Genomic DNA, 22,479 nt, shown 5'->3' with positions numbered 1-22,479 from the left:
TGTCTCTCTGTAGGTCTAACACACCTGTCTGTCTCAGTAGGTCTAACACACCTGTCTGTCTCTCTGTAGGTCTAACACACCTGTCTCTCTCTCTGTGGGTCTAACACACCTGTCTGTATCTCTGTGGTCTAACACACCTGTCTGTCTCTCTCTCTGTAGGTCTGACACACCTGTCTGTCTCTCTGTGGTCTAACACACCTGTCTGTCTCTCTCTCTGTAGGTCTAACACACCTGTCTCTCTCTCTGTAGGTCTGACACACCTGTCTGTCTCTCTCTCTGTAGGTCTAACACACCTGTCTCTCTCTCTGTAGGTCTGACACACCTGTCTGTCTCTCTCTCTGTAGGTATGACACACCTGTCTGTCTCTCTCTGTAGGTCTGACACACCTGTCTGTCTGTCTCTCTGTAGGTCTGACACACCTGTCTGTCTCTCTCTCTGTATGACACACCTGTCTGTCTCTCTCTGTAGGTCTGACACACCTGTCTGTCTCTCTCTCTGTAGGTCTGACACACCTGTCTGTCTCTCTCTCTGTAGGTCTGACACACCTGTCTGTCTCTCTCTCTGTAGGTCTAACACACCTGTCTGTCTCTCTCTGTAGGTCTAACACACCTGTCTCTCTCTCTGTAGGTCTGACACACCTGTCTCTCTCTCTGTAGGTCTGACACACCTGTCTGTCTCTCTCTCTGTAGGTCTGACACACCTGTCTGTCTCTCTCTGTAGGTCTGACACACCTGTCTGTCTCTCTGTAGGTCTGACACACCTGTCTGTCTCGCTCTCTCTGTAGGTCTGACACACCTGTCTGTCTCTCTGTAGGTCTGACACACCTGTCTCTCTCTCTGTAGGTCTGACACACCTGTCTGTCTCTCTCTGTAGGTCTGACACACCTGTCTGTCTCTCTCTCTGTAGGTCTGACACACCTGTCTGTCTCTCTCTCTGTAGGTCTGACACACCTGTCTGTCTCTCTCTCTGTAGGTCTGACACACCTGTCTGTCTCTCTGTAGGTCTGACACACCTGTCTCTCTCTCTGTAGGTCTGACACACCTGTCTGTCTCTCTCTGTAGGTCTAACACACCTGTCTCTCTCTCTGTAGGTCTGACACACCTGTCTGTCTCTCTCTGTAGGTCTGACACACCTGTCTGTCTCTCTCTCTGTAGGTCTGACACACCTGTCTGTCTCTCTCTCTGTAGGTCTGACACACCTGTCTGTCTCTCTCTCTGTAGGTCTGACACACCTGTCTGTCTCTCTGTAGGTCTGACACACCTGTCTCTCTCTCTGTAGGTCTGACACACCTGTCTGTCTCTCTCTGTAGGTCTACACACCTGTCTGTCTCTCTCTCTGTAGGTCTGACACACCTGTCTGTCTCTCTCTCTGTAGGTCTGACACACCTGTCTGTCTCTCTCTCTGTAGGTCTGACACACCTGTCTGTCTCTCTCTCTGTAGGTCTGACACACCTGTCTGTCTCTCTGTAGGTCTGACACACCTGTCTCTCTCTCTGTAGGTCTGACACACCTGTCTGTCTCTCTCTGTAGGTCTAACACACCTGTCTGTCTCTCTCTCTGTAGGTCTGACACACCTGTCTGTCTCTCTCTCTGTAGGTCTGACACACCTGTCTGTCTCTCTGTAGGTCTAACACACCTGTCTGTCTCTCTGTAGGTCTAACACACCTGTCTGTCTCTCTGTAGGTCTGACACACCTGTCTGTCTCGCTCTCTCTGTAGGTCTGACACACCTGTCTGTCTCTCTGTAGGTCTGACACACCTGTCTGTCTCTCTCTCTGTAGGTCTGACACACCTGTCTGTCTCTCTCTCTGTAGGTCTGACACACCTGTCTGTCTCTCTCTCTGTAGGTCTGACACACCTGTCTGTCTCGCTCTCTCTGTAGGTCTGACACACCTGTCTGTCTCTCTGTAGGTCTGACACACCTGTCTGTCTCTCTGTAGGTCTGACACACCTGTCTGTCTCTCTGTAGGTCTAACACACCTGTCTGTCTCTCTCTCTGTAGGTCTGACACACCTGTCTGTCTCTCTCTCTGTAGGTCTGACACACCTGTCTGTCTCTCTCTCTGTAGGTCTGACACACCTGTCTGTCTCTCTCTCTGTAGGTATGACACACCTGTCTGTCTCTCTCTCTGTAGGTCTAACACACCTGTCTGTCTCTCTCTCTGTAGGTCTAACACACCTGTCTCTCTCTCTGTAGGTCTGACACACCTGTCTGTCTCTCTCTCTGTAGGTATGACACACCTGTCTGTCTCTCTCTGTAGGTCTGACACACCTGTCTGTCTCTCTCTCTGTAGGTCTGACACACCTATCTGTCTCTCTCTCTGTAGGTCTGACACACCTGTCTGTCTCTCTCTGTAGGTCTAACACACCTGTCTGTCTCTCTCTCTGTAGGTCTAACACACCTGTCTCTCTCTCTGTAGGTCTGACACACCTGTCTGTCTCTCTCTCTGTAGGTCTAACACACCTGTCTGTCTCTCTCTCTGTAGGTCTGACACACCTGTCTGTCTCTCTGTAGGTCTGACACACCTGTCTGTCTCGCTCTCTCTGTAGGTCTGACACACCTGTCTGTCTCTCTGTAGGTCTGACACACCTGTCTGTCTCTCTCTCTGTAGGTCTAACACACCTGTCTGTCTCTCTCTCTGTAGGTCTAACACACCTGTCTGTCTCTCTGTAGGTCTGACACACCTGTCTGTCTCTCTCTGTAGGTCTAACACACCTGTCTGTCTCTCTCTCTGTAGGTCTAACACACCTGTCTGTCTCTGTAGGTCTAACACACCTGTCTGTCTCAGTAGGTCTGACACACCTGTCTGTCTCTCTGTAGGTCTAACACACCTGTCTGTCTCTCTGTAGGTCTAACACACCTGTCTGTCTCTCTGTAGGTCTAACACACCTGTCTGTCTCAGTAGGTCTAACACACCTGTCTGTCTCTCTGTAGGTCTAACACACCTGTCTGTCTCTCTGTAGGTCTAACACACCTGTCTGTCTCAGTAGGTCTAACACACCTGTCTGTCTCAGTAGGTCTAACACACCTGTCTTTCTCTCTGTAGGTCTAACACACCTGTCTGTCTCTCTGTAGGTCTAACACACCTGTCTGTCTCTCTCTCTGTAGGTCTAACACACCTGTCTGTCTCTCTCTCTGTAGGTCTAACACACCTGTCTGTCTCTGTAGGTCTAACACACCTGTCTGTCTCTCTCTCTGTAGGTCTAACACACCTGTCTGTCTCTCTCTCTGTAGGTCTAACACACCTGTCTGTCTCTCTGTAGGTCTAACACACCTGTCTGTCTCTCTCTGTAGGTCTGACACACCTGTCTGTCTCTCTCTCTGTAGGTCTAACACACCTGTCTGTCTCTCTGTAGGTCTAACACACCTGTCTGTCTCTCTCTGTAGGTCTAACACACCTGTCTGTCTCTCTGTAGGTCTAACACACCTGTCTGTCTCTCTCTCTGTAGGTCTAACACACCTGTCTGTCTCTCTGTAGGTCTGACACACCTGTCTGTCTCTCTGTAGGTCTAACACACCTGTCTGTCTCTCTGTAGGTCTGACACACCTGTCTGTCTCTCTGTAGGTCTGACACACCTGTCTGTCTCTCTCTCTGTAGGTCTAACACACCTGTCTGTCTCTCTGTAGGTCTAACACACCTGTCTGTCTCTCTGTAGGTCTAACACACCTGTCTGTCTCTCTCTCTGTAGGTCTAACACACCTGTCTGTCTCTCTGTAGGTCTAACACACCTGTCTGTCTCTCTGTAGGTCTAACACACCTGTCTGTCTCTCTCTCTGTAGGTCTAACACACCTGTCTGTCTCTCTGTAGGTCTAACACACCTGTCTGTCTCTCTGTAGGTCTGACACACCTGTCTGTCTCTCTCTCTGTAGGTCTAACACACCTGTCTGTCTCTCTGTAGGTCTAACACACCTGTCTGTCTCTCTGTAGGTCTGACACACCTGTCTGTCTCTCTCTCTGTAGGTCTAACACACCTGTCTGTCTCTCTGTAGGTCTAACACACCTGTCTCTCTCTCTGTAGTTGAGGCGTTTCGATGTGGTTGGCCTCCATAAAGGCTCCGTAACGTCTTTGGCGTGGAGTGCCAACGGGATGAAGCTTTTCTCTGGAGATGATAAAGGACGAGTTGTGTTCTCGTCTCTGGACCTGGACCAGGTGAGGCCACGCCCACACTACACTTTTAAACCAACATAAAACTGGTGAATTTGGAGAATATTTTCTGGATGAATCATTTTGTCTATGAAATGGCAGAAATAGTAGACTGGGGGGCCGGGTGATAAAAGAGCAGGGTCGTAATGAATCGGCGCGGGGCCCCTGATGCAAGATGGTCACAGCGGGCCCTCCCGTCACAATCAAAGTAGCATAATGTCAGTAGCAAATTAAATAAGTGAAAGCTCGCAGTGCACAGCTGACAGCTAAACGAAATGAAACCAAACAGCACTCTATAAAGAAGTCTGACTGTGATGGACCAGCTGACAGATCGCTGGTGGAGCAGATTAAAACGGGTGACGCCACCATCACACATGAAAACATGACATGTCTGTTCAAAGCACAACACAAAACACACACGTGTGGATTGATTACTGGTTTTCTTCCCATGGCAGCCACACCGTCCTGAGCTTTTTGCTCTGCAAACTCGTTTATTCAACCTTTTAAATCCAGCTGGCAGGCAGGGCCTTCTCAGTGTGCGACGGGTCCAGATTAACGGGTCGGGGAGCTCATCAGGTAAGATTTGATAAGTATTAGTTTGGAAACAGATCGTCAGCAGTCAAACGGTGCAGACTGATGTTACCCCGAAGCTTGCAGCGATGCAGTTGTTGTCAGAATCAACATCTCGGTTAGTTTCCGCTCTTCAGATGCGGTCTGTTAAACACCTGCACAGTGACGGGAGTTGCGTGGGAAATGTCGAGCTTATGTTGTTTTTGTAAATATGACATCACTCACTTACTCACGTGTTTCAGGCTGTAGAAGTCTGAAAGGGCCCGGGGGCACGTAACGTCACTCGTCCTATGATCGCCGCGGTGCACTGTGATTCCTACGTGCGTGCAGATCTGCGCATCACTAGTTGACTGTAATGCAGATGGAATGTTTGGGCTGTCTGCCACGATAAGATCTTTGTGAACCGTCTGTTTCAACGGATGTCAGCACTTTGGTCTTTGCAACGGAAATGATGTCGGTGTTTATACAGAGCGTGTAGTCTCTAGATAACACACACCCTCCTGGCCCTGTGTGTGTGTGCAGGGGGTGTGTAAACCTGTGCTGCTGTTGGAGGAGTCTTCAGGTGTGGTTCAGATGGAGTACAGCCACCAGGTGCTGCTGGTCTCTACACATCAGAGATCTCTGCTTTACTGCACACAGAAACAGGAAGTCCAGCAGCTGGGTTCAAAGCCCCGCAAGAGGTAAACACACTACATACACGTGATATTCAACATGCATGAAATATAAAACGCACTAAGGACTGAACAACAACCAGCCGGGAGCGCACTCACATAAAAGAGGCGGTGTTAGCAGCAGGTGTCACCAAACAGATCTGAGTCACATGACCTTGTATCACCAAGGAAACCTGGAAAAGGACAAACTACACAAAGACAGAAGAAGATGTCAAGACACCGTCCACACACAGAGAGAAAGAACCGGAACTCTGAACAAACAAAACATTTGGGTCCAACATGGAGAATAGACAAGAATAAATAAATGTTTAGAGGACGCCTCCAAAACCACAAATGTACATTCTTATTAGATACCGTTGCTCTAGAACATACACAAAAACAAACTAGGGCTCTATGATTTCAAACAAAACCTGCAGAAGACCCGCGGGAAGAAAGTGTCAGGGGTCAAGTTGTTTCACAGCCCTCACAGTACATGTACTGCAACAATGCTTTCACTGTGAAATAGTATTATGGTATTTTAATATTCTACTGTAATTGTCCCTATAAATAATTGCACATATAGTTGAATATTTCTATATACCTATTTGAATGATACGTCAATTAATTTTTTTAATTAATTGATTTAATTTGTAGTAACACGCTCATGATAGTTTTTACTTAGGATTAGTAGTTTTTGTAGTACTCTAACAGTATTTCTGGTGTTGGTCGCAGCAGCGGCAGGTTCGGAGCCTGCTTCCTGCCGGGTCTCTGTAAACAGAGCGATCTTCAGGTGTTTGCTGCTCGACCTGGACTCAGACTGTGGAGGTCCGACATCAGAGGACAGGTGGAAGACACCAGACTGCTGAAGCCACTCTTCACCACACAGGTGCTCTGGGAACGTCCTGCTAACATTTAGTAGCGGTACTACAGCAGCAGCTGGTAGCATTCACTAGAGCTACCGGTACTCCTGCTACTGCATCTGTTTGTACTTACTCATCCAAGAAAAATGGCTGTTAATAAGAACATAAATTACATGTTCTCTGTCTGACTCAGATTCCTCAGTTTGAGTTGTTCCCTCGTTCTGATCCAATCGGAGCTTATCGTCCGGCAGACAGACAGCTCGGTCTGCTCAGCTGTTTCCTCAGAGAGGGCTGGATCCTCAGCTGGAACGAGTACAGCATCTACGTCCTGGACTGTCTCAACGAGGTACTGCAAATACTTATAGTACTTTGTTAACGAGTACTGCATTTATTGTGTGGATGTTGTTGTTGTTGGAGGTTGTTGTTGTTGTGTGGATGGTGGATGTTGTTGTTGTGTGGATGGTGGATGTTGTTGTTGTTGGATGTTGTTGTGTGGATGGTGGATGTTGTTGTTGTGTGGATGGTGGATGTTGTTGTTGTTGGATGTTGTTGTTGTTGGATGTTGTTGTTGTTGTGTGGATGGTGGATGTTGTTGTTGTGTGGATGGTGGATGTTGTTGTTGTTGGATGTTGTTGTGTGGATGGTGGATGTTGTTGTTGTTGGATGTTGTTGTTGTTGGATGTTGTTGTGTGGATGGTGGATGTTGTTGTTGTTGTTGGATGTTGTTGTTGTTGTGTGGATGGTGGATGTTGTTGTTGTTGGATGTTGTTGTGTGGATGGTGGATGTTGTTGTTGTTGGATGTTGTTGTTGTTGGATGTTGTTGTGTGGATGGTGGATGTTGTTGTTGTTGGATGTTGTTGTGTGGATGGTGGATGTTGTTGTTGTTGGATGTTGTTGTGTGGATGGTGGATGTTGTTGTTGTTGGATGTTGTTGTGTGGATGGTGGATGTTGTTGTTGTTGGATGTTGTTGTTGTTGGATGTTGTTGTGTGGATGGTGGATGTTGTTGTTGTTGGATGTTGTTGTGTGGATGGTGGATGTTGTTGTTGTTGGATGTTGTTGTTGGATGTTGGCTGTTGTTGTTGTTGGATGTTGTTGTTGTGTGGATGTTGTTGGATGTTGTTGTTGTGTGGATGTTGTTGGATGTTGTTGTTGTTGGATGTTGTTGGATGTTGATGTTGTTGGATGTTGTTGTTGGATGTTGTTGTTGGATGTTGGATGTTGTTGTTGGATGTTGGATGTTGTTGTTGTGTGGATGTTGTTGTTGTGTGGATGTTGTTGTTGTGTGGATGTTGTTGTTGGATGTTGGCTGTTGTTGTTGTTGGATGTTGTTGTTGTTGGATGTTGTTGTTGTTGGATGTTGGCTGTTGTTGTTGTTGGATGTGTTGTTGTTGGATGTTGTTGTTGGATGTTGGCTGTTGTTGTTGTTGGATGTTGTTGTTGTGTGGATGTTGTTGGATGTTGTTGTTGTTGGATGTTGTTGTGTGGATGTTGTTGTTGTTGGATGTTGTTGTTGGATGTTGTTGTTGTTGGATGTTGTTGTGTGTGGATGTTGTTGTTGTGTGGATGTTGTTGGATGTTGTTGTTGTTGGATGTTGTTGTTGGATGTTGTTGTGTGGATGTTGTTTTTGGATGTTGTTGTTGTGTGGATGTTGTTGTTGGATGTTGTTGGATGTTGTTGTTGGATGTTGTTATTGGTGGATGTGTTGTTGGTGGATGTTGTTGTTGGATGTTGTGGATGTTGTTATTGTTGGATGTTGTTGGTGGATGTTGTGGATGTTGTTGTTGTTGGATGTTGTTATTGTTGTTGTTGGTGGATGTTGTTGTTGGATGTTGTGGATGTTGTTGTTGGTGGATGTTGTTGGTGGATGTTGTTGTTGTTGGATGTTGTTGTGTGTGGATGTTGTTGTTGGATGTTGTTGTTGGTGGATGTTGTTGTTGTTGGATGTTGTTGTTGGTGGATGTTGTTGTTGGATGTTGTGGATGTTGTTATTGTTGGATGTTGTTGGTGGATGTTGTGGATGTTGTTGTTGTTGGATGTTGTGGATGTTGTTGTTGGTGGATGTTGTGGATGTTGTTGTTGGTGGATGTTGTTGTTGGATGTTGTTGTTGTTGGATGTTGTTGTTGGTGGATGTTGTTGTTGGATGTTGTGGATGTTGTTGTTGTTGGATGTTGTTGGTGGATGTTGTGGATGTTGTTGTTGTTGGATGTTGTGGATGTTGTTGTTGGTGGATGTTGTTGTTGGATGTTGTTGTTGTTGTTGTTGTGTGGATGTTGTTGTTGTTGTTGGTGGATGTTGTTGTTGGATGTTCTTGGATGTTGATCTCATTGTTTTGTGTTCGATGTTTTCAGGTGATAATCGGAGCCTTGGAGAGCAGTGGAGATATTGTTTCAGTGTCTTGTTGTGACAACGAGATCTTCATCCTGAAAGGAGACAGAGACATCATCCGTCTCTCTAACAGCCCAGAGGGACTGGCCTCCAACTGTGAGTACTACTGTTAATACTATGAGATGGGGACTCGAGTCCGACTTGAGACTCGTCCTCAAAAGATTTCAGACTTGACTCAGACTTGAGGTGCGGGACTCGTGAACAATGAGAGAGAGAGAGTTGACAAAAAAACTTCATACAACAAGACCCAAACAAAGAAGCGCTGAACGCAAAATAGGTTAGTAACCTGAGGTCAGTGAACACGGCCATCTAACGTTAGCTTGCTTCTTGCTTTAGCTACGACCTTCGGGAGGTTAACTCCGACTGTTGATCATTATGAGAAGATGAATGAGCGTTTGTTTGCTTTCTAAACTAGTGGTGGTCGATTAACGTAATAATTTATGTCCCGCTGGACGTAAATGATTATGTTAATTAACGTGATGGCTGCCATCATGTTAATTATTAACGTTGGCTGAAAACAGGTCACAGGTTTATTGTTGATTGTGTAAAGTTGCAGCTTTATGTAGTTAGAACGTTACACTGGCTTTGAGAGTCTGCGGTTGGTGTTGACTTGCAGTAATTAATAAGCTGTCATGAATTGCACTGCACATTGGTTGTGCTCTGTAAGTGAAAACAGGTCACAGTTACAGACTTTCCTTATAGCTCTGCAGTTTTATCCAGGCAGCCTGGACTGAATGCAGCAGGTGATACAACATTCATTATAACCACGAGAGACTTGACTTGGACTCTAGCTCTCTAGTTAGCTCAGAGACTGGTGAGCATCTCTGCTGCTACTGCTAATAGTACCGCTGCTACAGCTGTAACTGCCCACCCTAACCGTACACTGCCTCTCTTTTAACCTCCTGCTGAAGTACTGAAGTACACCTCCAGCAGCACAGGGGGACGGGCCTCCAACTGTAGGTAACACCACCTCTGCTGCTGCGGCAGCCACCCGACCCCGGTGCCCGACTTTAAACACCTCATACTAACACAAAGCCTGAAGGTCTGACCCAGCTGTTATTACGGCCGCCACTACCAAACACATTACTACTAATATTTAAAATACTACGTCTCTGTTCCTCAGTGTCCGAGCTCTCTGTCCGCCTGTCCTCTCCTTTGGCCACACCCACCGTCCTCCCACCGATGGGATCAGTGGAAACAGCTCAGCCAATCAGAACCATGGCTATCATCGTAGAGGCGGGCGGGAGGGAAGAGGGAGGAGGAGGAGGAGGAGGAGGATGGGAGAGGCACAGCGAGGAGGGAGAGAAAGAGGACGAGGAGGAAGGAGTGGAGGAAGTGGAGGAGGCAGAGGAGCAGCTGGAGGTGACTGGTTTCACTGGCTGACACATTTCCACCCTGGTTACCAGTTACTGTCTGTAATGTGACCTGTTCTGCTCCATGTCCAGCAGGCGGAGCAGCTCGGCCAGCGGTCCGGTTTGTTCACCACCAGCTCTCGGAGCCGCAGCAGCTCTGTCACTTCCTGGGACAGTCTCCATGGAAACGCCCCGGTGACCACATCCTGCGAGCTGAGCTGCAGGCGCTACAGCGCCCCCCTGGGTCAGGGGGAGATGCTGCAGGAGCTGGTGGTGAAAGCCATCAGAGTGAAGAAGAAGAAGAGGAGACGACAAGGCAAGCAGGACGACAGAGAGAGAGACAGACTGAGACAGAGAGAGACAGACTAACAGAGAGAGAGACAGACTGAGACAGAGAGAGAGACAGACTAACAGACAGACAGACTGAGAGACAGACTGAGGCAGAGAGAGACAGACTAACAGACAGACAGACTGAGAGACGGACTGAGACAGACTGAGACAGAGAGAGACAGACTAACAGACAGACAGACTGAGAGACAGACTGAGGCAGAGAGAGAGACAGACTGAGGCAGAGAGAGACAGACTGAGACAGAGAGAGACAGACTGACAGACTGAGGCAGAGAGAGACAGACTGAGACAGACTGAGGCAGAGAGAGACAGACTAACAGACAGACAGACTGAGAGACAGACTGAGGCAGAGAGAGAGACAGACTGAGACAGAGAGAGACAGACTGAGAGACGGACTGAGACAGAGAGAGAGACAGACTGAGACAGAGAGAGAGAGACAGACTGAGACAGAGAGAGACAGACTAACAGACAGACAGACTGAGAGACGGACTGAGACAGAGAGAGAGACAGACTAACAGACTGAGACAGACTGAGAGACGGACTGAGGCAGACTGAGAGACAGACTGAGGCAGAGAGAGAGACAGACTGAGGCAGAGAGAGACAGACTGAGACAGAGAGAGACAGACTAACAGACAGACAGACTGAGAGACGGACTGAGACAGACTGAGACAGACTGAGGCAGAGAGAGAGACAGACTGAGACAGAGAGAGAGACAGACTAACAGACAGACAGACTGAGAGACGGACTGAGACAGACTGAGAGACAGACTGAGGCAGAGAGAGAGACAGACTGAGACAGAGAGAGAGACAGACTAACAGACAGACAGACTGAGAGACGGACTGAGACAGACTGAGAGACAGACTGAGGCAGAGAGAGAGACAGACTAACAGACAGACTGAGGCAGAGAGAGAGACAGACTGAGACAGAGAGAGAGACAGACTAACAGACTGAGACAGACTGAGACAGAGAGAGACAGACTGACAGACTGAGGCAGAGAGAGACAGACTGAGACAGACTGAGACAGACTGAGAGACAGACTGAGGCAGACAGAGACAGACTAACAGACAGACAGACTGAGAGACAGACAGAGAGAGAGAGACAGACTGACAGACTGCCTGAGACAGACTGAGACAGACTAAGAGACAGACTGAGGCAGACAGAGACAGACTAACAGACAGACAGACTGAGAGACAGACTGAGACAGAGAGAGACAGACTAACAGACTGAGACAGAGAGACAGACTGACAGACAGCCTGAGACAGACTGAGACAGACTGAGACAGACTAAGAGACAGACTGAGGCAGAGAGAGACAGACTAACAGACTGAGACAGAGAGAGACAGACTGACAGACTGAGGCAGAGAGAGACAGACTGCCTGAGACAGACTGAGACAGACTGAGAGACAGACTGAGGCAGAGAGAGACAGACTAACAGACTGAGACAGAGAGAGACAGACTGAGAGACTGAGGCAGAGAGAGACAGACAAACAGACTGAGACAGAGAGAGACAGACTGCCTGAGACAGACTGAGACAGACTAAGAGACAGACTGAGACAGACTGAGACAGACTAAGAGACAGACTGAGGCAGAGAGAGACAGACAAAGAGACTGAGAGACAGACAGTTAGTTGGGACATGTCTCTGACTGAATGGTTTGTCTCTCTGTCTCCGTCCTCAGACAGCAGCAGTGGGAACCGTCTCTCTGAGAGCAGCTGTTCAGACTCCATGTTTGTAGTCCAGGACAGCAGCTGTAGTGACGGAGGAAGTGGGACTCCTCTGAGTGACCAAGCCTCCCTTATCGGTCTGGACCTTCAGAACCAGGACTCCCCAGAACCAAACCATGACCAGGACTCACAGGAGAGTCAGGGTATAAAGGATGGAGAGGAGTCGTCCCCCATCGAGTCTGGGTTAGTAGCTGAAGACCAGCAGACAGAAACAGTGTTGTGTCTCATGCTGGTCACCTGCTTACCGTCTGTCTCATGTCTTCCTGTCCCAGCTCCCTCCTGCCTCCAGGTTCCCTGCTCCTCCAGGGTCTGGAAGCCTCTGGTCCTGGGGCAGAGGCAGAGGTTGTCCCACCGACTCCAGATGTGGATCTGCTGTTGGAGTGCACCTTTTCCTACATGCACAACGCTGAGGAGGAGGACGGACAGGAGCAGCAGCCAATGGAGGAGCAGGAAGACGAGTTTCTGAGCCCTCTGATTGGACCGGAGGAGGAGGAGGAGGTGGGTCATACATACATGTATGAGTAGTCAATAGTCATAGTCAAACTCTACACTCCTCATCTGCTGATGGACTCTGTTGATCTTGTTCAGGTTTCTCTGTTCTGGCTCTTTAGTGGTGGACTGAACTCCCCACAGAAGTCCCGTCTCTTATCACAGACTCAAAACCCCCTTTTCACACTGCAATGTCCTGTTTGAATGCACTGAACTACATTTTTTGTGAGTAAAGCATCGGTCAGAAGAATCTAATTACATCCTAAGTTTCCTGTGTCTGTATAGGATGAGGACCTGGCGCCCCCTGCTGGTCTGGTGGACCAAATGTTTTATTCTACGGTGTCTTGTCTGGACAGAAAACCCAGTATGTCCAGTGATGAAGAAGGAGACATCTACTGTCACACTGTGCCCCCTGCTGGCAGCGGGGGGGAGGTCCTCAACTGTCCGTCCACTCAGACGGAGAACACAGCAGACAGAAAGTTGGACCAGGATGCTCAGGACAGAGACACACCGAAAGCTGACCAGGTGAGACACACAAAGACCTGACCAGGTGAGTCCATCATCAGGTACTGTATTCTTATTGTTCCTCTGGTTAGTTGGCAGAGAGCTGGATGGGCTACTCAGGACCGGGATGTGGAATACTGAGCCTGCAGGTGACTGACAGGTGGGTGGTCAGCAGACCCTCGGGTGACTCTGGTATGACCTGTGTGTTTCAGGTATGTGTGGTGGATGCTGACAGGTGACGTGTGTTTCAGGTATGTGTGGTGTCTGGACTTTAAAGGAGGACTGTTCTGCAGCCCTCTGCCTGAAACTGGACTCACCTGGCAGCGTTTTGAAGACAACGTCCACCAGGTGGCGTTATCACCTTCAGGTGAGCTTGAGTCAGTTTGTAGTTTTATTTAAAACATCAGACGCTTCCAGTTAAACATTTAGCGACACACACCTGCTGTATCTGTCAGAGTCTCGGGGTTAAGTGTCCTGCTCAGGGACACTCTGATCTTATCCACTGTTCCATCACCACCCCTTTGGGTTATCTCCCTTTACAGCAGGCAGCAGCGGGCCAGCTGTACAGGTGGATGTTGCATTAGCTGAATGCTAACTGTGGCTAACTCCACCAGGTAATCTGGTGTGGAAGGTGGAGCAGAAGAGCATGACGGCGTTTGCTTGTGCTAAAGTATCAGTTAAAGGAAAACGTCACTGGTACAAAGCTGTGGAGCAAACGGGATTCGTGGCTCTGAGTGACGACTCCGCCTGGATCATCAGGACCAACGGAGACCTCTACCTGCAGACAGGTAACCAACACACACACAGCTGTTTCCGTGGCAGCTGTAGTTCCGAGACAGGGTTGTCTCCGGACTCCCTGAGTCCGTCTGATGTTGTTTTTTGCTTGACTGGTCTTTGAAAACCAGAATCCTATTGCTGTTCCTGCTGCAGCTGTAGTGTCTCTGTGTGACCAGCAGGGGGCGTCCTCTTTCAATCTGCCGCTCACTTTTCTGTCACTGATCACGTTTCTGTCCACACTACAGAAAGAACAGTAGTGATATGAATGTGTAAGCGTTCCGCTTCAGTTCCTTACACATTAGAATGGTTCTAATGGAGACGCAGGAGCTCCGAGGAGGAGCACTGCTCCTTTTATTGAAGCGAGTCAGCTGAGGTGGTTCAGTATCTGATCAGGATCCTCCTGGACCAGAACACACCGGAGAATTATATATCCCATCAGGATACATCAGGTACTTCCTGCGCGCTGTTTCCATAATAACCGCTGTCTCCGTGTGTCCCTCAGGTCTGAGCGTGGACCGGCCCTGCGCCCGCTCTGTGAAGGTGGACTCGCCCTGCGTCTTCAGCCAGGTGTGTGTGAGAGGAGGCGTGGTCTGGGCCCTGAGCGAGCACAAGGCCCTGTTCTACAGAGAGGGCCTGAACAGCTACTGCAGCGAGGGCGAGGGCTGGAAGTACGACACCGTCAGGTACTACTGCTACTGTAGTACTACTGTAGTACTGCAGCGAGGGAAAGGGCTGGAAGTACGACACCGTCAGGTACTACTGCTACTGTAGTACTACTGTAGCAGTAGTACTACTGTAGTACTACAGCGAGGGAAAGGGCTGGAAGTACGACACCGTCAGGTACTACTGCTACTGTAGTACTACTGTAGTACTACTGTAGCAGTAGTACTACTGTAGTACTGCAGCGAGGGAAAGGGCTGGAAGTACGACACCGTCAGGTACTACTGCTACTGTAGTACTACTGTAGTACTACTGTAGTACTGCAGCGAGGGCGAGGGCTGGAAGTACGACACCGTCAGGTACTACTGCTACTGTAGTACTACTGTAGTACTGCAGCGAGGGAAAGGGCTGGAAGTACGACACCGTCAGGTACTACTGCTACTGTAGTACTACTGTAGTACTGCGGCGAGGGCTGGAAGTATGACACCGTCAGGTACTACTGCTACTATAGTACTACTGTAGTACTGCAGCGAGGGCGAGGGCTGGAAGTACGACACCGTCAGGTACTACTGCTACTGTAGTACTACTGTAGTACTGCAGCGAGGGAAAGGGCTGGAAGTACGACACCGTCAGGTACTACTGCTACTGTAGTACTACTGTAGTACTGCAGCGAGGGAAAGGGCTGGAAGTACGACACCGTCAGGTACTACTGCTACTGTAGTACTACTGTAGTACTACTGTAGTAGTATTACGGCAGATGGGACTTCAGTCTGGATGTCAGATCAGAGTCCATGTGACTCTGCTGAAGCTGAAGCTGAGGGTTTATTCACTTAATGTGTGTGTCTGTGTGTGTGTGTGTGTGTGTGTGTGTGTGTGTGTGTCTGTGTGTGTGTGTGTGTGTCTGTGTGTGTGTGTGTGTGTGTGTGTGTGTGTGTGTGTGTGTGTCTGTGTGTGTGTGTGTGTGTGTGTCTGTGTGTGTGTCTGTGTCTGTGTGTGTGTGTGTGTGTGTGTGTGTGTGTGTGTGGTCTGTGTGTGTGTGTGTGTGTCTGTGTGTGTGTGTGTGTGTGTGTGTCTGTGTGTGTGTGTGTGTGTGTGTGTGTGTGTGTGTGTGTCTGTGTGTGTCTGTGTGTGTGTGTGTGTGTGTGTCTGTGTGTGTGTGTGTGTCTGTGTGTGTGTGTGTCTGTGTGTGTCTGTGTGTGTCTGTGTCTGTGTGTGTGTGTCTGTGTGTGTGTGTGTGTGTGTGTGTGTCTGTGTGTGTGTGTGTGTGTGTCTGTGTGTGTGTGTGTGTGTGTGTGTGTGTGTGTGTGTGTGTGTGTGTGTGTGTGTGTGTGTGTCTGTGTGTGTCTGTGTGTGTGTGTCTGTGTGTGTCTGTGTGTGTGTGTGTCTGTGTGTGTGTGTGTCTGTGTGTGTCTGTGTGTGTGTGTGTGTGTGTGTCTGTGTGTGTGTGTGTGTCTGTGTGTGTGTCTGTGTGTGTCCCAGTGAGGCTCAGGGTCTGGACTTGATGTGCGTTGCCCTGGGAGACGGTGGTACCGCCTGGGCCCTGGATGCCAGTGGCAGCCTGTGGTTCAGAACCGGTATCTGTGGGTCCAGACCGCAGGGGGACGACGACCACTGGTGGCAGGTGGGCCGAACCACTTCCTGTTTGTTAAAGCAGCGTGATGGGAGATGTGGCGTCGTTTCAGAGTCTAACTGTCTGTCCCCCCATCAGATCAGCATCTCGGACTACGTGGTCTTCGATCAGGGCAGTCTGTTCCAGACGCTGCTGCAGGCCACCCAGAGCGTTGCCACGGTAACCAGGGCGCCAGTGGAGCGGGTGGTGGCCTTCCTGTCGCAGTACTCGCAGTGCCAGCCGAGCCTGGTCAGCGCCAACGCCAGCGGAGTCTGGGTCGCCTCTGGCCGGAACCAGCTGCACCTGGCCCGCGGCAGTCTCGTGGGTCAGTAGGGAAGGCAGAGTCCTGCAGAGCGGGGTTCAGATTCAGGGTTCAGGTTCTCAGCTGGTGTTTGTGTTTTCTTCAGGAACCTTCTGGCAGAACGTTGTTCCAAGAGGAACCGTCTCAGCCACCAGATGGACCTTCATCACGTCATCGGCTGTCCCGCACAGAGAAGGTCACACACCTGCACACTGCACACACCCAGACCTCAACAAGCAGTCCTGGTCCACCGCCTGCCTTTAACTCTGAACGCACCTGACCGTTAGTCTGCCTGTGTCTCACCTGTGTCTCAGGTACGTTCCTGTGGTTGGCTCAGAGCCGGAAGGATCTGTTCTGTGTCTGGGACCAGGATGGAGAGCTCCGCCCCTCCTCCGTCCCTCTACCACCTGAGGTAAAAACACCTGGCTCTGGTCCGCATTGACTCTGAAGTTCTCCCTGTGTGTTCTGCTGATGTTCTACTGGGTTCTACCTGTGTGCTCAGGTGGAGCTGACTCACCTGTCTGCCTGCCGTGATGCTCTGTGGGGTTTGGACACGCACGGCAGAGTCAGTATTCGGACGCTGTCTCCGTCCTGTCCCATCGGACTCCACTGGACCCCCCTGGACCTCAGCCAGCTCGGTACGTACCCCGGGTCATACAGGTGGAAGGTGGGCGGAGTCACAGGTCGCATTTATGTAGCTGATATGAGCTGACAGCAGCTGGACGGAAGAGTGAAGGGGAGGTTTCCTGAAATAAATATCTAAACACGACGAGTAGATGTCGTACTGCAGTATATAAAATATGTAGTATGTCAATATATACACAGAATACTGAAAGAGAAATACTTTGTAAAGGTGTTGTTGGGGGGTCAGGTGTTCGTGTTTTTGGGGGTCAGGTTACAGTGTGACGCACAGACTGTGTTTCTCTGTGACAGCTGCAGGTTGTGTAACAGATCCAGAGGTCAACACGGAGTCTGTGTTGATGTCAGACTGAAACCTGACTGCTGGTTCAGGTCTGTTTTTAGTTCCCCTGCCCTTCTCACTGTCAGAGACCACATGACTGTCAGAGTCTGTTGAATCAACACTGAGTCAGAGGGCCTTTCTCATTTCCCAAATTTGTGCCTCCTCGATCCTCGACTTACAGCTGCTATATCTGTCAGAGGTCAGAGGTCGCACGCCTCTGGAGCAACGAGGGTTAAGTGTCTCGCTCAGGGACACATTGGACTCTCACAGTGGATTTGAACCCGCGTCTCTCACACCAAAGGCATGTGTCTTATCCACTGAACCATCACCACCCCGGTTTCTGAGCGTAGCTCATCCAGGTAAACTTCGGGTTTAACTCTGGGTTTTCAGCACCACGAGGGCGGTTCACTTCTTCCCGGGTAGATCGCCATGGTAACTGATGCTGAACGGCTAACCTGCTCCGGAGCAGGTTCTGTTCCAGATAAGAGATCGACTCTATGAAGACGCCGCCTACTGACCAATCAGCTCTCTAAGAAATGAGCGACATCATCTTACAGAGACTGATTAAAAGCCTCACGTCACTGTAGACCTGCAGGTTTTTACAGTAAACCTACTAACTGCTCTGAAATGATACGTTAAAATAAACAGGTTTCATTTTTCTTATCCATCCATCGTCAACCGCTTATCCTGCGTACAGGGTCACGGGGGGGTGGAGCCAATCCCAGCTGACATCGGGGCGAAAGGCGGGGTACACCCTGGACAGGTCGCCAGTCCATCGCAGTTGGCAGGATATTAAAATACTAAATTTTAATATGAACGTAGGCTGTTAATTTTAGATTTGTAGCTTTCTTAAAGTCTAGCACAGAGACTGTAGTCATGTTCCGCCCACCTTCTCCGTCACAGCCGAGCTGAAAGAATAAGGCTGATGTTTTCATCCAGCTCACATGAACACATTATTACAGACTACTGTTCGCTTCTCCCTGCAGCTGCAGTGGTCCCGGCTGGGTCGGGAAACCCCGGGTTGAGTTACCGAGTTGATAACCAGCTTCGTGGTACCGCTTATCTGGACCGCGATTGTTCGGGTTAGTGAAGCCAGATAACGTAAAGAGATCCTGGGTTTGTTGAACTGGCTTCGGGGTGCAGGACCCTGATCCACATCAAATAAACAAACGACCGTAGTGACTTTATTTACTGGACTATTCATGGAACCACAGAACAATCTGAGTATTTACTGGTTACTGCTAATTTATCAAATCAACCTTGAGATGTTGAATGTTGAAACTTTACCTGAGGTGATGAAACATGGCGGAACCGAAAAGACAGAACAGAACGAGTGAATAATGAAAACTTCAGCGTTCGTCCGTGACTTCTTTATGGCCAAAATTCACAAAGGGCTACAGGTTCTACAGGTCCTGAGGATACCTCAGGGGCAGTTTGATTGGTCCAGTTTCTGGGGGTTCCAAAGGATGTTTCAGTAGTCCATGAGGTTTTAAGGTCCCACATGTTATATAAGTGTGTGTACAGGTGTGTTCAGGTAAAATGTCACCTGTGTGTCAAAGGGAGTGTTCGTCTGGTCAGTGTGAGCTGCGGCAGTCAGAACGTCTGGGCCGTGGACAGTCGAGGAGTCGTTTACTTCAGAGTTGGAACCCAGCCTCTGAACCCGAGCATGATGCTGCCAGCCTGGATCCACATAGAACCCCCTGTACAGGTAACACACACACACCGGATCCACATAGAACCCCCTGTACAGGTAACACACACACACCGGATCCACATAGAACCCCCTGTACAGGTAACACACACACACCGGATCCACATAGAACCCCCTGTACAGGTAACACACACACCGGATCCACATAGAACCCCCTGTACAGGTAACACACACACCGGATCCACATAGAACCCCCTGTACAGGTAACACACACACACCGGATCCACATAGAACCCCCTGTACAGGTAACACACACACACCGGATCCACATAGAACCCCCTGTACAGGTAACACACACACACCGGATCCACATAGAACCCCCTGTACAGGTAACACACACACACCGGATCCACATAGAACCCCCTGTACAGGTAACACACACACACCGGATCCACATAGAACCCCCTGTACAGGTAACACACACACACCGGATCCACATAGAACCCCCTGTACAGGTAACACACACACACCGGATCCACATAGAACCCCCTGTACAGGTAACACACACACACACCGGATCCACATAGAACCCCCTGTACAGGTAACACACACACACACCGGATCCACATAGAACCCCCTGTACAGGTAACACACACACACCGGATCCACATAGAACCCTCTGTACAGGTAACACACACACACCGGATCCACATAGAACCCCCTGTACAGGTAACACACACACACCGGATCCACATAGAACCCCCTGTACAGGTAACACACACACACCGGATCCACATAGAACCCCCTGTACAGGTAACACACACACCGGATCCACATAGAACCCCCTGTACAGGTAACACACACACACCGGATCCACATAGAACCCCCTGTACACCCCTGTACAGGTAACACACACACACCGGATCCACATAGAACCCCCTGTACAGGTAACACACACCGGATCCACATAGAACCCCCTGTACAGGTAACACACACACACACCGGATCCACATAGAACCCCCTGTACAGGTAACACACACACCGGATCCACATAGAACCCCCTGTACAGGTAACACACACACACCGGATCCACATAGAACCCCCTGTACACCCCCTGTACAGGTAACACACACACACCGGATCCACATAGAACCCCCTGTACAGGTAACACACACACACCGGATCCACATAGAACCCCCTGTACAGGTAACACACACACCGGATCCACATAGAACCCCCTGTACAGGTAACACACACACCGGATCCACATAGAACCCTCTGTACAGGTAACACACACACACCGGATCCACATAGAACCCCCTGTACAGGTAACACACACACACCGGATCCACATAGAACCCCCTGTACAGGTACACACACACACCGGATCCACATAGAACCCCCTGTACAGGTAACACACACACCGGATCCACATAGAACCCCCTGTACAGGTAACACACACACACCGGATCCACATAGAACCCCCTGTACAGGTAACACACACACCGGATCCACATAGAACCCCCTGTACAGGTAACACACACACACCGGATCCACATAGAACCCCCTGTACAGGTAACACACACACACCGGATCCACATAGAACCCCCTGTACAGGTAACACACACACACCGGATCCACATAGAACCCCCTGTACAGGTAACACACACACACCTGATCATCCAACTGTGACGTCATGTCTCTGCAGCCAATAGGAGTGCAGCTGGTCAGTATTCAGACGAGTCCTAACGACCGCCTCCTCTGGGCCTTGGACAACAGAGGAAGCGTCTTTGTCAGGACCGGACTCAGTGATGAGATGCCTGTGGGGACGGACTGGGAGCTGGTACCAGGTACGTGCCTGTCTTTCTGATCCGAATACCTGTTCAGGAGGTTCTGTAAATGATGGACTGACTGGTGTTCAGGGTCTCACGTGTGTTTGAATGCTGTACTTTAATCGTGTACATGTTTGTGTACTTTAGGTCTGGCGGTCAGTCAGCTGGTCCTCAGCTCTCGGACAGTTTGGGTTCGGTGTGTAAACGGAGATCTGGCTCGACGTTACGGCGTCTCTGACAGAAACCCTGCAGGAGACTACTGGAAGAAGATCCCCGGAAACGCCAACTGGTTAACTGGTGAGACTGGTTCATACTGGAGAGACTGGGTTCATACTGGAGAGACTGGGTTCATACTGGTGAGACTGGTCCAGACTGGAGAGACTGGGTTCATACTGGTGAGACTGGGTTCAGACTGGAGAGACTGGGTTCATATTGGTGAGACTGGGTTCATATTGGTGAGACTGGTTCAGACTGGAGAGACTGGGTTCATACTGGTGAGACTGGTTCAGACTGGAGAGACTGGGTTCATACTGGTGAGACTGGGTTCAGACTGGAGAGACTGGGTTCATACTGGTGAGACTGGGTTCAGACTGGTGAGACTGTGTTCAGACTGGAGAGACTGGGTTCAGACTGGAGAGACTGGGTTCAGACTGGTGAGACGTGTTCAGACTGGAGAGACTGGGTTCATACTGGTGAGACTGGGTTCAGACTGGAGATCCGCATGAACCAGCCTGAAGTGTGTATTACTTGTGTATTCTCAGTGACAGACGTTGATTTGATGTACCTCAGATGTGTCATATTCTCCGGTGTGTCTCTCTCTCTCTTCAGTGACTCCAGAGGACGAGTTGTGGGCGGTGACTCTGATTGGTGGATTGTCCCGTCGCCTGACGAAGCTCCTCCCACAGACTCCCTGTAGACCCGCCCCCTCAGGCCCGTCCCTCAGTGGAGACGACGTTGATGACGAATGGGAGCTCATCTGACCAGTGACATCACTGTGATGTCACCACTGTTTGGTGTTGGTCTGTCTGATCTGGATCCACCTGGAGGGACGTCATCTTAGTGACATCACTGTGGGTTGTGTGATGCCACAGACCGACACTGAGCAGGCAGGTGACATCATTTCCTGTGACATTAATGTTTAGAGGACAATTCTGAAGGACGATGCCACACAGGGAGCTCAGCGGGCTGCTGGGACATGAAGTGAAATAAGTTTCAGTTTTGTTTCTAAAGGAAGCACTTAAATCTGAAGGGACTGGTTCAGTGTGGTTCTTACTGGTTCAGTCTGGTTTAACTGGGTCTAACTGGACTAATGTTTCATTCCTGTTCAGCTGTCTGTTTCTATGTGAGGACATTAAGGGAACACGTTTACTCCAGTTCTAACTGGTTCAGTCTGATTCAGTTTATTGAGACTAGTTAGCTTGAAGCTAATTATTAAAGGGACGCTCACTCCAGTTCATGTGATCAATGCACGACCGATCGATATTTAGTAGTGACCTGGACTTAATGTTTGTTTGTTTTATGCTTTTAACTGGAGCTGCTTCTTCTTCACTTTAACTTCTTCAGTTTTCTTCTTCTGGAGTTAAATGAGTCGAACTGGTTTGGATTCTAGTTGCTGGTTCACCTGTGGAAGTGTTGCCCTCATGCACAGTTACCACGGCA

At 49.5% G+C, this 22,479-nt stretch overlaps 1 protein-coding gene across 3 annotated transcripts in view; it reads left to right on the top strand.

Moving 5' to 3' along the window:
* tecpr2 (tectonin beta-propeller repeat containing 2) overlaps nt 1-22,479 on the top strand; it is a gene marked incomplete at its 3' end in the record, with an annotated part of 29,023 nt that extends 6,544 nt beyond the window's left edge. For 2 of the 3 annotated variants that reach the window (XM_038728306.1, XM_038728307.1), the window contains 23 exon segments: nt 4,019-4,150; nt 5,237-5,394; nt 6,097-6,250; nt 6,418-6,570; nt 8,578-8,710; nt 9,738-9,976; nt 10,060-10,282; nt 11,991-12,219; nt 12,309-12,534; nt 12,811-13,050; nt 13,122-13,189; nt 13,281-13,396; nt 13,644-13,817; nt 14,309-14,489; nt 15,946-16,087; nt 16,175-16,400; nt 16,483-16,572; nt 16,691-16,788; nt 16,879-17,014; nt 18,897-19,045; nt 20,697-20,838; nt 20,968-21,117; nt 21,649-22,479. In XM_038728306.1, coding sequence (XP_038584234.1) covers nt 4,019-4,150; nt 5,237-5,394; nt 6,097-6,250; nt 6,418-6,570; nt 8,578-8,710; nt 9,738-9,976; nt 10,060-10,282; nt 11,991-12,219; nt 12,309-12,534; nt 12,811-13,050; nt 13,122-13,189; nt 13,281-13,396; nt 13,644-13,817; nt 14,309-14,489; nt 15,946-16,087; nt 16,175-16,400; nt 16,483-16,572; nt 16,691-16,788; nt 16,879-17,014; nt 18,897-19,045; nt 20,697-20,838; nt 20,968-21,117; nt 21,649-21,800 — 3,711 coding nt within the window. 3 annotated transcript variants of the gene reach the window in all.

Source organism: Micropterus salmoides, unplaced genomic scaffold, assembly GCF_014851395.1.
Source record: "Micropterus salmoides isolate LMB-PRFRI ecotype aquatic unplaced genomic scaffold, ASM1485139v1 Ms_hic_scaffold_19, whole genome shotgun sequence".
Taxonomy (NCBI): domain Eukaryota; kingdom Metazoa; phylum Chordata; class Actinopteri; order Centrarchiformes; family Centrarchidae; genus Micropterus; species Micropterus salmoides.
Note: the sequence above shows the minus strand (reverse complement) of the source record. Positions and strands in the feature narration are given on the sequence as shown.